Below are 16,484 nucleotides of genomic sequence, written 5' to 3' on the forward strand. Positions count from 1 at the left end.
GGACACAATCGTTCGTTGTACATGAAAGCATGTGATTGAACATGATAAATTTTATGGAAATTTGAAGGCAGTTTCAGATAAATATCTGTAATAATAACAGAACCCCAGGCTGTGTGAGTTCCAGTGTGGGTACTCACACAGTGTGGGATATTTGCACTTGCTGTGTTTTCTGCTGCACTGTCATTTGCTATGCTCATAAAAGTACTACCAAAGTGAACACAGCAAGCACCCGTGCAAATACTCTGAGTACGCCACACTTGCACTAGTGCATCATGGGGTTCTGTCATATTATTTCATATGATCTACAGACCGCTTAGAAATACTGTTCATGGTGTTGAAATGGGTGATTTGATTGAGATGGTCTTTTTCAATCACCATTGTTCCACTTGATAGCTTAGACAACTGTTATATCTGTACATAAACTTACCAGAATTTAATGCATTAGCCAGACTGATTTGTTTACATGTGATATCACTGGATGACCCATCGGTGTGAATTTGCAATATGAACTCTTTGTTAATGTACAGCCATAACTCATCCCCACCTCCAACAACTATCCGTTCTGTGCCTTGGAAGCGAAAACCTGCCCGGATTGCAGTGGTGAAGCTGAAAAGGAAAGTATGCATTATACAACTATACCTAAAAAATGTCATTTAATGTTTAAATTTTGAAATTGAAAACACTATCAAGTTATCAGGTGAACTATTCTGTCATTTTCTTGGCTCCAACAATGTTTATTTTGACATGAATTTTGAATATATATCACTCTGTTCTATTTTCAATACTTCTATGCAGTGAACTTTCATCATGATTTTGACTTCGCTCATCACCCACTGTTACATGTTGTTTTGCAGGAAATCTATGATCTATCACACCCGAGACAGTTATTAAACACACAGTTTAATAGCTACTTTGAAGAGTAAATATTGATGAATAAGATCATCTTCTGTTCTATATTTGCAATTTACAAATGGAAAAATATTCCTTTTTAGTCTAGTTCCTATATATGAGTTATGATTACTATGATCATCTCCACTCACTATGTCTAGTCAAAGTTGTTACTCTAGCACAGAAATCTGTGCTACCCCTACAGTGTTCATATAAACATGATGATGTCATCGTGTCCCCACATGATTTTAGTCAAAACAGCTGTACTAATTGAATATTAATGAGCCATTGGCTGAAGGAATAAACCAATACGCCGTATTCCGGTTATCGAAAAAGCCCCGAAAAGATAAAAGATATGATTGTTTGGCCACTAGGGGCGCTGTTTTAGAACCGGAAGTGAGGGCCAGAAATTGTAGAGCATTGTTGCAAAGCATAGAGTCTATAGGCATCGTAACCACTGACTAAAGATTGTCTGTCATTCCCCGTAACTTTACGCTATAATATTGCATTATCGCCCATCAAATAACGAAATAGCAAATTAACCTCTCGTTCTCCTAATATTTCGCGTAAGTTTGGCTCTGCAATTCGAACGTCAGGAAAACCCAAAAGTAGCAACATTTTGAAACGGGTAGTACACTGACATCTCACTCACGTTTTCAGTGTGACCTCGTCCATTTGCGTTACCGTTGGAGAAATTGTAGTGATTGCTTCCAGTCAAACATCGGAACGGAAAAAGGTACAAAAACAGAGGAAAGAACCTTCAAAATCACAATATACGCTACAGTTATTGCAGCTTGTATAAAACCAATCTGATTAAAATCCGATGTAGATGTCGGCTAATCGTTCATTGCTATTTTACTTTCGTTATTGTGCGTGAATTGACCTGCGTGGTACATGTTTGATCGCCTCCTCTACCGATCAGGACAAAAACGTAAACATGTACCACGAAGGTCAATTCAGGCAAAATAACGAAGGTAAAATAGCAATGAACGATTAGCCGACATCTACATCGGATTTTAATCAGATCGGTATAAGACATGGTATGATGAGTGAACCACGTAAACGTTACATGTAAGGCCAATTCATTGAAGGGGTGGGCGGTGTGGTACATCAATCACAATAACAATATTTATGATTCGTTGCCGACTTCAATGGGTTTTTTTATACACTGATGGTCCTGAATGAAGAATAGCAAGCTAACCAAAGTGTGATAGTAAAGTTGAGTATATCAATACACATATGTTTATGCCAACTTATAACCAGTACATGAAATGTTTTTTTCCGGACAAAGTTTTATGATTTCACCCGTGGTGCTACACCACTGTTCTAATAAACAAGAAAGGCCTAAGTATGCGGCGACATCAGTTACAATATAAACATGTGGCTTGGTAATTGTCGACCGAACTCTCAATATTGCAATGACTGTAGCTGGAAGCTGTTCAATCTGATTAAAATCCGATGTAGATGTCGGCTAATCGTTCATTGCTATTTTACCTTCGTTATTTTGCCTGATATTATTTTTCTTGGTACATGTTTACATTTTTCAGCCTGATCGTAGAGGAGGCGATCAGGCAGGCTAAAAAATGTAAACATGTACCAAGAAGGTCAATTCAGGCAAAATAACGAAGGTAAAATAGCAATGAACGATCAGACAACATCTACATCGGATTTTAATCAGATTGGAAGCTGTTGTCAGATTTGTAATTTTCTAATCGTTCTTTTGTCCAGCAACAGACACCAGTAAGGTAAAGAAATATGTTTATCATGTCTACATCAGGTATATTTCGAAGGTCATCCGTCCAACTTTCAATGTTTCCGCTGTCGATTAGTAAAATCTTTTGATGCCCGACATCCACTATTCGTCTCCTCTTCCGTTCTCTCAGAAAATTATCATTTTCTAGTGTTTCAAGACCAAGGTTGACAGCATTTCTGGCGATATCTAGTAGATTTAGAAGTAGTAATTTTCCACTCTTTTATGAATGCACGGGGTTCTTTTACGCCCATTTTGTTGACAGCTTCATACATCGCCATACTATTAGATGCCATGACGAAAATTCTGGCCCTCACTTTGTCAGATATGGTGCGCCCTCTCGCGATACTTTCCTGCGAAACAACCGGAAGTTCGATAACCGGAATACGCCGTATTACAACTGCCTGTCAATTTGTGATGGATTACTACTGACAATGTGCCATTTACCCTTCGCCCAGCATGGGGTTTATCCAGATTAACAGTAAAATGTTTGACTTTGACTAGACTTAGTGAGTGGAGATGATCGTAGTAATCATAACTCATATTGTATGGGAACTAGACTAATTCCTTTTTTTCACCTTGATTTTAAAAGAGAACACTACTCATTGTTCTGTGACTATCTTAGCAATGATCCAGTGTTGCATCATGGGAGTTAGCTGACATGCATATGCATTAGATTAACAATAAATATTCATGCCTCATAAGAACCTATTACCTTCAGATAAATAGTTATTACTGTATATAAAATTTATGAAAATGCCTTCATTTCCAGAAGTGGTGTTCCCTTTAACTGAAAATGAGTTGAATATTTCTTGAGGGCATTTATTTCTGTCATGCATAATATATTACACAGCAACGGAGCTATCTACTAATCCGGTATCTGTACTAATGATTTGCTTGACCTTTGACCTTTGACCTTTGACCTACCCTAAATTTCTTAGTCTGAGATCACAGTCGAGTTGTAGTTCTGCTTTGTATCCCTTACCATCAACTGGCCAGTAGGCATCAGAATAATACCTGTAAGATACAGTTAACATGATTGGCTTATGTACTATTAAGTGAGACAAAACATCTGAGGTTATCAAATTAGAAACACTGTAAGTTACATTATTCAGGTTGACTTCAATTGGTGTTCAAGTTGGTGATGTCATCGCAAGAATCTTTGCAGGAAATCACCCAAATGGCTGAACACATAGGGAAGTGCAATAGAACTTCATTACAAGATTTCAAGTTAAGGTAGTTACCGTACCTACTAGGTGCTATTGTATCAGCCCAAATCACATTAACTAAAGTGATAGCAGTAATCAATACAAGTGTACGAAACTTGCAGTGTACCGACCGTTTTGGGACTTCCAATGTTTACACTATTTTGATCAAAGGGTGATTAAAATCGCAAAACAGAGGAACCACTATTACCCACTTGTTTAATAACTACTACACTGAAGAACAATATATTTAGTTTGCATCTAAGTTGGCATTAAAATTGAAGGCTTGATTACCATGGTCGTAAGTCGCCTCCTTCTTTTTTCTATTTTGACAATCTAGCATAAGAAACAATGCTATTACAAGTACTAAGAATTAACTGAACACTTACACATTGACTGGATTAACTACTCCAGAAGTCTCATTCCATGGTAGAACAAAGGTGTCTTCATACACATAGTTATCATCAACATTACGGAACCATTCTGAGAATGTGTCAGCTGTGGGAGTTTTGGACATTGACAACCAACTGCCATATGGACTTGGTACATATGTAGGCTCATCAACCTTGGTATTATCACTGCCTGTGAAATCTGTATGAGTAACACTGCAAACACAAACATTCCAATTAAGTCAGACAAGGTTACAAAACCAGATGTAAATTGAATGCCTCCTGTAAGGTGTAATGACCATTTGATGAACTGTCACCTTATTTACCTAATATGTAAAATTGATAAATGGTTAATATCATTCAAACTGGTGCCAAACAAAGTTATATGTCAGTTCTGTATTAGAAGTTGTGTCACTATTCGACAACAAATGACTGGCTGACAAAAAAAAAATGCAGATTGGTACACTCCCCAAATTTTCAGATGAGCCCAAGTTCAAAACATCTAACCAAGCATAATCCAAAAACTGGGCCATTGTTACAGGTAGGATTCCAGTCACAATCATCCAGTAAATTCCCTTTATTCTGATGCTGTGAAGGTATTTGTAAACCAAGAAGGCATTTCCGATGTTACTGAACCTTTGATTTTGGAATTTCCAGATGAAAAGTCGACCAATCTTTAGCGTTGTTCTCTGTAGTTGCTGTTGAGCTGATTTCATTTATTCAACAAACTAACATTTAATATTAATTGAAGTTCGATACACAAACACACCAACATATGATGAAAATGTGGACAAGAATATATTCTTTTCCTTAAAAAGTGATTACTCATGGTCAAGCGCGTTTGACCATTAGTAATCACTTTTTTAAGGAAAAGTAGCTGGTGAAATACTTGTGTATTTGGTGCCAGAGAGTCCAATGTAGCCATGGTAATAACCCTTGACACCAGATTGATGTTAACTCCATTATATTCAGAGTCCAATATAGCCATGGTAACAACACCTAACACTTCAGACTGACGTTAACTCTCTCTAACAGTGCCATTACATTCAGTGAAGTCAGACACCACGTATTTCATGTACATGTTATTCTGAATGTTTCAAGATGTACATGCAAAGCTAAGCAGCAAATTGGACTGAGACTTGCAAGCAATGCATTAAAAATGATGCAACACTCTATGAAAGCAAGCAGCAGAAGGGCAACTTACATTACAAGCATGTCTTATATTTACAAGTCTTTGTTGAAGTTATCCCCCTCCTCAACATCGTCCTTATTCAGCAGATTTTATTCTCACTTTAAAATATTTACATGAAGAAAAGGTGACAAAATTTGACTATTTGACTCAACGTACCAATATTGTTACTGACTGACTGACTGACTGACTGACTGACTGACTGACTGACTCTGACTTATTGACTGACTGACTGACTGACTGACTGACTGACTGACTGACTGACTGACTGACTGACTGACTGACTGACCAATACTGTTACTGACTGACCAATACTGTTACTGACTGACTGACTCTTAACTGACTAACTTACTGACAGATTGATCGACTGACTGAGTGGTATGTTGACTGACTGACTGACTGACTGACTGACTGACTGACTGGCTGAATGCATGAATGGCATTTTGACTGACTGACTGGCTGAATGCATGAATGGCATTTTGACTGACTGACTGGCTGAATGCATGAATGGCATTTTGACTGACTGACTGGCTGAATGCATGAATGGCATTTTGACTGACTGACTGACTGACTGACTGACTGACTGACTGAATGAATGAATAACTTACTGATTAATGACTAACAGACTATATGACTGACTTTTTGAGTGAAAGAGTGACTGAATTACTGATTGATTAATTAACACTTTACAGCTTGACAGTTGTAATATTAGCATATGCATATGCCTACAACAGTGTTAGCATATGCATATGCCTACAACAGCATTAACATAGCATATGCCTACAACAGCATTAACATAGCATATGCCTACAATAGCATTATCATAGCATATGCCTAAAACAGCGTTAGCATAGCATATGCCTACAACAGCGTTAACATAGCATATGCCTACAACAGCGTTAACATAGCATATGCCTACAACAGTGTTAGCATAGCATATGCCTACAACAGTGTTAGCATAGCATATGCCTACAACAGTGTTAGCATAGCATATGCCTACAACAGCATTAACATAGCATATGCCTACAACAGTGTTAGCATAGCATATGCCTACAACAGCATTAACATAGCATATACCTACAACAGTGTTAGCACAGCATATGCCTACAACAGTGTTAGCATAGCATATGCCTACAACAGTGTTAGCATAGCATATGCCTACAACAGCATTAGCATAGCATATGCCTACAACAGCATTAACATAGCATATGCCTACAACCAAGTTAGCATATCATATGCCTACAACAGCGTTAGCATAGCATATGCCTACAACCAAGTTAGCATGGGCACACATAATTGCACAGCAATATGAGACATATCTTATGCATTACAGAAAAAGCATAGTATTACGGAAGCGATTCTGTATGTCATTAAAAGCTGCAAGAAATGTAACATTCAGAAATAAAACAATGATACTTGTAGCCATGGGTGTCTGAAACCTCACCTAAAATCATACATAGTGATGGGTAGGGCATAGTCCAAGGGGTTTAGGGTGCCATTAAAACTGGCAAGGTCTTCCAATGTTGTAACATAGGCAGGTTGGCCTGAAGCACTGGTTGACGAGTTAACACCCAACTGAACTGTACAAGCATATACTGTGCCAGCAAGTACACCATCGGACTCAGTAAAGGTGTGATCTGTTGATGTAGTGGATGCAGTCAGTACGGTTGAATGTTCATCCTCACAATCCACAGTGTATGTCCTAAAAATATACAAACAAACAAATCTATCAAGTTAACCTCAGTATTGTGAAACAATAGACAATGAAGGGGAAAACTGAACTCATCAGATATTTTTAGAATTTTAAGTTATAAGACTTGCAAATCATCTGGAATGATGTGTGTGAGAAATACATGAATTAGTGATGATAAAAATTGTTATAATCTCTCACATTGTTTGTGGCCACGGATAGTTTAGTTTTAGTTATCCAGATCGTTCTGGGCAGACTCATCTTCTGATCCCCAGAGAAAAGAGAATGATTCAACTACAAATAATTCCACAATCATATCTGAGCATACAAATTTGCTCAGTTTTGGTTTGAAAGTTGGCAATTGGTTGGCTAACACTTTCTTGTTATTTTGAAATCGCTATTTAGCTTTTCTTATATTTAGTGAAACAATAAGCTAAGACATGACTTAATTTTGTAGACAATGTCTCCTGGAAAAGTATACGACATTCAACCTAAAATCTTGTACTTTTTCAGTACATATACAGCTGCTGCAGTAAAAGTGACATGACACACAGATATTAATATACCAAAGAATTGTGTTGTAATCTTACCAGGTTTGACCAGACGCAGCCTTATCTGGTCCTTCAGGGTATAATTCTGATGGATCTTCCCAGTCTACTTGTATCTGATTTACAGCTGGAGCACTGGCTGTTACATTAGATGCAGCTAGATAATAAAACATAAATACAATTAAGTATATGGGTGAAATGGGACCCACCAAACTAGTCCAATAAATAGCCATGGATAACAACTGGGACCCAGGCCCTACGCATAAAATTAGTATATGGGTGGTAGCTGGGACCCAGGTCAGTCCAGTAAATAGCCATGTATGTATGATAGCTGGGACCCAGGCCAGTCACATACCGGTAAGTAGAATTAGAAAAAACTACTATTTCTGTTTACGCTGTAAAATCTCAGTCCATAAAACCCATATCAAGGCCATACAGTAACCACCATCAACACATCAACTCCTGCAGCTGTAGCGGGAATGATGACAAAACTACTACTGAGGTGAACTAGTATAAAGGGCTGTTGTGCTGCTATAGATCCTTGTATTGCCAGGGGTAATAATTGTAAAATGCTTTGAGCACAAAGTGGGAACTGCTATATAAAAACCAACAATATTATTATTATAAACAGACATATCGACTCACCACATTGGAAAACTGACAATGAAGCCTGGCTATAGTGACTGGAATCATCTACATCTGAAGCTGCAAAGGAAATACCACTTGCAGCAGCGGGTGAGTTACACTCAGCAGAAGTAATTGTAGAATTAATTTTCTCCAGGGAGTAGTATGTATGACAATCACATCCGAGTACATTGTTGCCTAGGTTACTACAAAATGTTTAAACAAAGTAAATATAAATAAGAGATAAGAGCACTCCTGGTGGCCAAACTATACAATCTTTTGTTTTTCTGATTATTATTATACTAGTTTGATCTTAGATAATATAATGTCACATAAACTGAGTTCTAAATTACATCACATGCTGTAAATACTGAGTTCCGATGAACACTGCATTGTGTACATTTCATGACATCAGACACACTGTGATTACCGAGTTCCAGTGAACATTGCATTGTGTACATTTCATGATATCAGACACACTGTGATTTCTGAGTTCCAGTGAACATTGCATTGTGTACATTTCATGATAACATTTCATGATATCAGACACACTGTGATTACTGAGTTCCAGTGAACATTGCATTGTGTACATTTCATGATATCATTTTATGATATCAGACACACTGTGATTACTGAGTTCTAGTGGACACTGCACTGTGTACATTCCATGACATCAGACACACTGTGATTATCAAGTTCTAATGAACACTGACTATGTACATTTAGAATGCCAATACATCAGAATGTCAAAGTCTAAGACAGATAAACAAAGACCAAGCCATAAATATTGTATACTAAACTTTTACACACACTACACTAAAAACTACATGAAGACCTACAGCTGTTTGAGACACAGCAGCACAGGCACTACTATCTGAGTGGTTTACCTATTGACAAGCAGTTGCACTGATGTCTACAAAAAGTTTGCACACACTTTCTTTGTTGCTTAGCAAGTTATAGACTAAAACTATCCTGGTAAGTGGAATTCACAATTGCGTGCTATAAGCGAGACATGGTTTTAAAGAATGGAGACAACATGAGCAATTGGTTGTATAACTTCATTTACAAAAAAAAATATATTTATCAAAAACTATACATTGAACAGACATCAATCAGATTAAATACAAATATCAAAGCTGCCCTAGAAAGAAACAAATAAATACATTTACTTACACAGCTGTTAATTTGTCCATGTCCAATGCATGGAAGGCGTTAACAGCAACAGACTCAATCTCATTGTCAGATACATCACTGTTAATAGTACAAAAGAAATAGTCTAAGAGTTAAAATATAGCTTTCTGAGGAGACATACAACCATGACAGGTCAATGAAGATATTATCCTCTCATCATGACAGTGTAAACATTGGAAGTCTACACAAACACCACTCACCCTCAATACTTTACTTCCATGCTACAATGGTGCCATGATTTAAAAGAAATTGATAGCAACAAATAAATACTATCAAGTGTCTTTCATCTGCATGAAATAGCTTTGATTTTGATATTAGATCCTGAAGGTTAAAGTTAAGGTCAAAGGTTAAGGTAATAAAAGAGAGCTTACACCTGATAACATAGAGGTAGACACTTGAATGGAGTCTCTATGTATAAATGTGTTTGAGTTTAATATGCAGTGATACATTGATTTTTTTTTTACAAATATGGGTACGGGGTACTATTTGGATGGATGGAGCCAACTGTAATAGTGCCAGGGGACTAAAAACATACTCAACTGCATGGGTTTCCCATAGACTACTTCTACTATCAGTTTAATAGTATCATCAACTATGAATGAATGAATGAATGAATGAATGAATGAATGAATGAATGAATGAATGAATGAGTGAAGGTAAATGTTTCACAATAATAGTTTTGATCTATTACTCTCTTAGATGATCAAATGTTAACTCACCAGAGAAATAAAATTATCCACTAAATATGGCATAATTTGACAGTCATGCTAAAATCAATGGACTAACAACATTGTTATATGCAATATACTACTTACATTCTTCTTAGGGCAGTGAAGGCAGGGAACTTTGGCAAATACTCAAGTTTATTTCCACTCAGATATCTAAATTAAAACAAAACACAAAACATAATTTTCAATATGAAATAACACAAAGGGCTGTTACAAACTGCTTAATACGTCCCCACAAAGAAGAACTTACTTTGTTGACTTGATTTGAAATACTCACAAAAAGTCTTTATTGGAAGTATAGATTTTTGTATTTCACGATCTAAGTTGCTGTCTCAATTATCAGAATGAACACCTTAGTCTGGAAGATTCAGGCATTGTTTCTATGTAGGGTCTAAGCAAGTAGTTACATAAGTGGCCAGATGACTGGACCTTGCAGACAATGAACACCTCAGAGAAAAGACTAGGAAGAAAAAAAATTTTGGGTACACTTCTATGTTAACAATAATAACAAAGGAGTCTTATAGAGTGCCTAATCTCTAGAAGCAGAGCTCGAGGCGAGCTCGAGGCGCAGATTATAGTGCAATATGACCACTTGCTACCTTATCTTGCATACCATAATACAATATGATATACTAGTACATGTAATGACTTGACACGACTGTTGTCAATACTGCAATGTAATTGAGTTCGACTGAACATACAAGTAGTTGTCACTTACATATTTTTAATACTAACAAGTCCATCCAATGCATCAGGATCGATATACCATATCTCGTTATCAACAATACTCCTACATGAAAGAAGTAAAGGTTACATTTAAAATATCACGTCAAGTCAGAATAACAGTACACAGTGGTACAAGCTGAGGTTATAAGCTTTTAACTCAAGTGAAAAATACTTAAATATAAAAGAACCCTTGATTGAAGTATTCTTAGTATGTTTCTAATATCTATGCATGTCTTCTAGGACATTACAATTATCTTATTGGCATTGTTAAAACAGTTGACAGGATAGTAATGATTTCCTTAACATTTTATACACGTGATAAACATCATCAGATAGTTGACAATTTAATCTGCATATCAATTCCTGGTTTGAGTTTTAAGTGATAGTTAATATGCTTCAATAAGTAGCCAGAAATTTGTTTTGTGATTCTCTACATTATCTATCTTGTGGCTCATTTGACTTGTAAATTTGATATTTTGTACATTTGTAGATAAGTAGCCTATAATTTCTGGCAAATAAAACTTATCATTATAATCATAATTATTATTAATACGGCAAATTTTAACCTTTCTGTAAACTTACATCACACAACACTATTTGTGAGTGAATAAACAACTTTAATGAATTTATACATTAAATAATATGAAATGGCTATATGCTTAGTTGACACATCTCCTCAATATATGGTATAATATCATAACTAGGCAAAGCCCATAACTTCGCGCAGGGTAGATTCATTTGTGACCGCGACCGGCTGCCTCACGATTATATTGCAGATAGCGCCCCCTCCATGTGGAGAATGCGCATGGTACGGTATATAGAACACACATGCCCAGTCACAGTGCTGCAATGCATCCTTGGGTAAAACCACCAAAACAACTTTGCTTAGTATATAGGACGCGCATGTGTACTAGTCATTGAGCCGCTGCATGAGCTATTACTCACAAAATACTGTATATTAAATGTGTGTATGTAGTCAGTCTCGCACCAAGCAAGTAACATGAAGTAACATGACCTGAGGTCACATGAGTACGTCATCTGTTTTGCATGACAACAACTTAAACAGTTGTAAAGTTAGCTTGTCTCTCGTCAACATTCAAGTCATTATCACATTGATATTAAAACAAGTCAGAATAACAATAAGAAAGTCATAATTTTTTAAAATCATCTGACAGTAAAATATACATTACTTACAAATCTTCCAAACTGTCCAGGCCATCAAACACACCAGCTTGGAGTTCTGATATCATATTGTTATCTATATTTCTAGAAAGGATACAAAACAATTCTGAGATCAAATTGTTATCCAAATCAAGTTCTAGAAAGGTAAACAAACACACTGATTTGCTTCCTGATGTTTACCAGCTTCTTGGATATGTACTGACTTGATTGACTACTCACTGTCACTAGGACTTGATTCAGCCAAGTTTTCGATCACTCAACCTGAGATAAGTTTCTCGAAGCGCATCGTCATTTTACGTTACTCAGCTGTTATCACACTACTGATATAGCTGACGTCACAGCATGCCGACAACCTGTTCTTCGGAAATCCTACGACAACTTTGGGAGGTTGGCAAGATATTTGCGATTTTTAGAAATAATGATTGGATATTGACATTTTATATATACATGATGTTTAATCAAAATCAATTGTGTTGTCTTATTTACGATTGTAGTGAATAGCATTTCGTTGGCTCTTTTAAAAAAAAACATGAAGTCTTGGCTTGCATGTGAACATTGGCAACATTGTACTTCCTGACAATGTCAGAGTCCAGAATAATCTCACAGAACAGTAGTAAACAGTTCCACTACATTGTAAGTTGTATGTACATTTTCTGCTGTGTGGAAGAATTGGTTGGATTTTAGCATGAGTCAGTCAGTCACAGCCAGAACTACAACAATTTCAACTTGGGTCAGCTTGTGTCATATATCAAGTCTTAAATTTAAAAAAGAGTCAGAGTCTGTTATACTTACAAATCCTCTAAATTAGATTGTGTAGAGAAGGCATTGTCAGGAATTCTTGATATCTGGTTATCTGATAATGATAGTATCTCTAAGTTTTGTGTGGATAGTGCCACACCTGGATATGCTGTCAATTGGTTGTTTTCAAGAACACTGCAGACCAAACAACAAAACAGAAAACATGGATGGAGTGAATGAATTTTTATACATGTTAATATTCTTATACAGTGGACTCTATGCCTACTATTTCTGATAAAAAAATGTTGTGATTATAATTTCCACCTTGATGGGTTACGGGATAAAGAGATATGTACATGTACAACAAAGCCAAACTCCCGGACCTAACTCTTTGCAGTCGGACGCTGCCATTTGTATATTTACGTAATGTACATTGAATGACACAACACAATAAATACATCCATAAGGTTCATTTGACATCAATGTGTCTTTCTTTGCCACCTTTGTAACATCTATCTGGACTGCTTCAGATGTCAGTCAGTCCATTGACCTTTGACCTGTTCATTACAATTGTTAATCTGACAATCAAGGAAAAAGTAAAACGATTTGATTTCTAGAACTTACATTTCACTCAAAGTTGCACTGGCAAATGCTGCAGCTGGCAAAGTTGTCAATTGATTGTATTCCAAGTTAAGTGATTCGATAACGGAGCCTGCACCAAACATTTGACCATCTATGTTGTTGATTGCATTGTTTTCTAGCTGTACACTGGAATAAACAAGGGAGTCGTTAATTCACATAAAAATTACCACAAAACTAGACAAGCAAATAAATTTGTAGGTGACATCATCTTTCACAACTTAATTCTTGTGCATCAATAAGAAATCAAAATAGATAATATATTTCAAGATATTACAATATACATATGGTTAAACCAGGGTGATTATATCCACATAACACTACTATCACCCACTTGTGTAATCTACCACATTGAACAACAATAGTTTTAATTTGTGTCTAGCTTACTAAACTGAGACCTCAATAAGGGATTTTACATCTCGATCGTTGCAGTTCACGATTGCGAGATATGCAAATATGCCTAGCAACAATGGTTGTCGGACATGTGATCGTCGTTAAGCTATTGCCATGGCCATGTGTGATGTTGAGAACAATAGTGTTGGTAAGCATTTGACACTTTCAGCTTGGTTGCTGTGGATGCAATGGTTCATGTGGGATCTTGTGAGATCTGCAGCAAGATGAAAAACAGCTTAATGCCAGAGTAGTATTTGTATGACACACCTAGGTGATAAAATTCTATTTCAGGTAATAAGTCAGAATTGATATGAATACTTACGCTTTGCTAACAGTACCAGTTATAGCTTCAGTGTTGATGGTTGTCAATTGATTATCATTCAAGTACCTAAAACAATAAAGTCATCCATCAACCACAGTTGAGTTGAGTTTTAATTTGACCTCGAACCTTTAAATGTCAGGTCAATGCCAATACAGTGGGGTCAAACACAGGTGAGCAGAGTCTTAATTTGACCTTGTTAATGTTAACCCTGAATGTGAAATTTGACTTGTAGTGGCATGAATTAGAAAATGCTGATAAATTGTTACAATTTACACATTCTGAAAAATAGGGATTTCCTAATTTGAAGATAGCAAAACTCAAAACTCAATGTAATGTGACTAATTTTTCATTATGTTATGACTCCTAAGTGCATATTACCGTAAGTGAAAAGGTCATGAATATTCATTGTTCAAACACTTCTGACTCCCATGAGGCAATGGGGCTCCCACAGCAAATATCCCTAAATGAGGGACAACTTCAACTTGCTATTTCTCTGAAATGGTGTTCAATGTCAGTGATGTATTAAAATACCATGAAATGAATCTCCAGAAACCAAAATTAATGAAAATGCCTGTATTTCCTGCAGTAGCATTCACTCAATTCTAACTGTAAAGTTTCCTGCATGTATACTTACAGATAATCTGATAGAGAAAGATCGTTGAAGGCATTGGCAGGTATTTCTGTTAGATACATACCATTCAGATGTCTGTTGACAAAATAAAGACCAAAAGTCAGATTAGAAGAGAAAACTAAGTTATCTGTCTGGCATAGTCATGTAGATAAAGTTGGTCTTGAATAAGGCATGATTTACAGCTTCAGTGATAAGAAAGTAGTAATCACAGGGGTACGTAATTTTGAAATGAAATTTATGACTACAAATAGTGTTGCTATTTTTATTCTATCTTGCTTGTTTTGGTACATAAATAACAAACCAATTCTGCTACCAGTATTTAAGAAGACATTTATGTGTACAGAGGGGAGAACACACTCATTCATGAATAGCAACATTATTTGTATCTGTAATAGTATTCACTCATTTAAGTACATGTACATGTATGTAGTACAGTACAATATCCTTTTATCCAAGCAATGTTACGGGTCCCTGTGGTAGTAATCCAAAACTGTGGGATTCAAACATTGGGGTTTATTAAAGATAATACAGCATTGTGAATAATAGAGAAGATACATTCATTGCCTATCAAGAATTTCAAGGGAGCTTTGGTGGCTTGTGAAAACTATATAATGGACACAGTTAGTAGACTCCACGGGTAGATACACTACTCAATATCAGGACTACACTTTTTTACCATCTTGCTCCATACACATTACTAGTTTTCATGTTTGCATGGTATAGTTTGATCATGAAGATATGGGCATCAGCTTTTATATAGCAACTATATCCCGAGGCTAAAAGCCATATATATAGTGGCTACATAACACCACTAGGGGAGGCAATATGACCTCTACTAGTGCCTGAATAAGGCCAGGCAATAAGTGCTTCATATCACATTCTCAGGCACACATTCTTTCTATATTCAAAACAAATCCCTGATAAGATTTCCATGCTATGTAAATATTGCTCTTGGGAATATAGAATGCGAATAGTGCCCCTATATGCAAATTGAGGTCATTATTGGTCACTAGTCCACACCACATGACATGATCTAAGCCAATCACTGAAGACTGTATGAAAACAACATGTTATAATATATATCATTGCCTTGATATTGGGTTTCATGCCTGAGGGCATCTAGAGATTAGGGCAAGGATATATGATCAACATAACGTGTAGAAGATAAATAACATTTTAAAAATGTACTTGACATTTGTACTTACATGGATTTTCCAGATATAGAATTGAATGAGTAGGAGGAGATGGTTTTCAATGGATTACCTGTCAAAATTCTGAAAAAATACAAATTTATTAGTCAACAACGGTATTTCAACACAAACAGTTGAAATTGTTCATTTTGATTGGATGGAATATATGTGAAAACATCACTTTTCATCAACAATATACCTAAAGAAATAAAAAATTATAATAAGCAACCTCTCAGTCGAAAAAACCGCACTGCCTTTTTTCATTGTTCTCACATATATGGTATAGGAGATGGACAAAGTGAACTTCAGATGTTGTATTAATTGCCAATGAACAGTCTAGAAACAGTTCAACTATGCTACAATTAAGAATAACCATAGCGGTGAAGTGTTTGTGGTTCTCATGACAGCAGCACCTACATGTAAACTTCCCTACAAAAAATATCTCTCATGATCATATTTCT

General features: G+C 36.2%; 1 protein-coding gene across 1 annotated transcript in view; it reads right to left on the bottom strand.

The window, feature by feature from the left end:
- Positions 1-16,484, bottom strand: part of LOC144433608 (uncharacterized) — a 69,713-nt gene that overhangs the window by 28,770 nt on the left and 24,459 nt on the right. The window contains exons 24-38 of the mRNA XM_078121943.1: positions 16,039-16,107; positions 14,837-14,908; positions 14,203-14,268; positions 13,473-13,616; positions 12,903-13,043; positions 12,123-12,194; positions 10,921-10,992; positions 10,290-10,355; positions 9,457-9,534; positions 8,305-8,489; positions 7,702-7,816; positions 6,866-7,123; positions 4,233-4,448; positions 3,566-3,655; positions 428-606 (exon numbers count right to left, since the gene is read on the bottom strand). Coding sequence (XP_077978069.1) covers positions 428-606; positions 3,566-3,655; positions 4,233-4,448; positions 6,866-7,123; positions 7,702-7,816; positions 8,305-8,489; positions 9,457-9,534; positions 10,290-10,355; positions 10,921-10,992; positions 12,123-12,194; positions 12,903-13,043; positions 13,473-13,616; positions 14,203-14,268; positions 14,837-14,908; positions 16,039-16,107 — 1,823 coding nt within the window. The remainder of the gene's footprint in view (positions 1-427; positions 607-3,565; positions 3,656-4,232; positions 4,449-6,865; positions 7,124-7,701; positions 7,817-8,304; positions 8,490-9,456; positions 9,535-10,289; positions 10,356-10,920; positions 10,993-12,122; positions 12,195-12,902; positions 13,044-13,472; positions 13,617-14,202; positions 14,269-14,836; positions 14,909-16,038; positions 16,108-16,484) is intronic.

This window comes from Glandiceps talaboti, chromosome 4, assembly GCF_964340395.1.
Source record: "Glandiceps talaboti chromosome 4, keGlaTala1.1, whole genome shotgun sequence".
NCBI classification, from domain to species: Eukaryota; Metazoa; Hemichordata; class Enteropneusta; family Spengelidae; genus Glandiceps; species Glandiceps talaboti.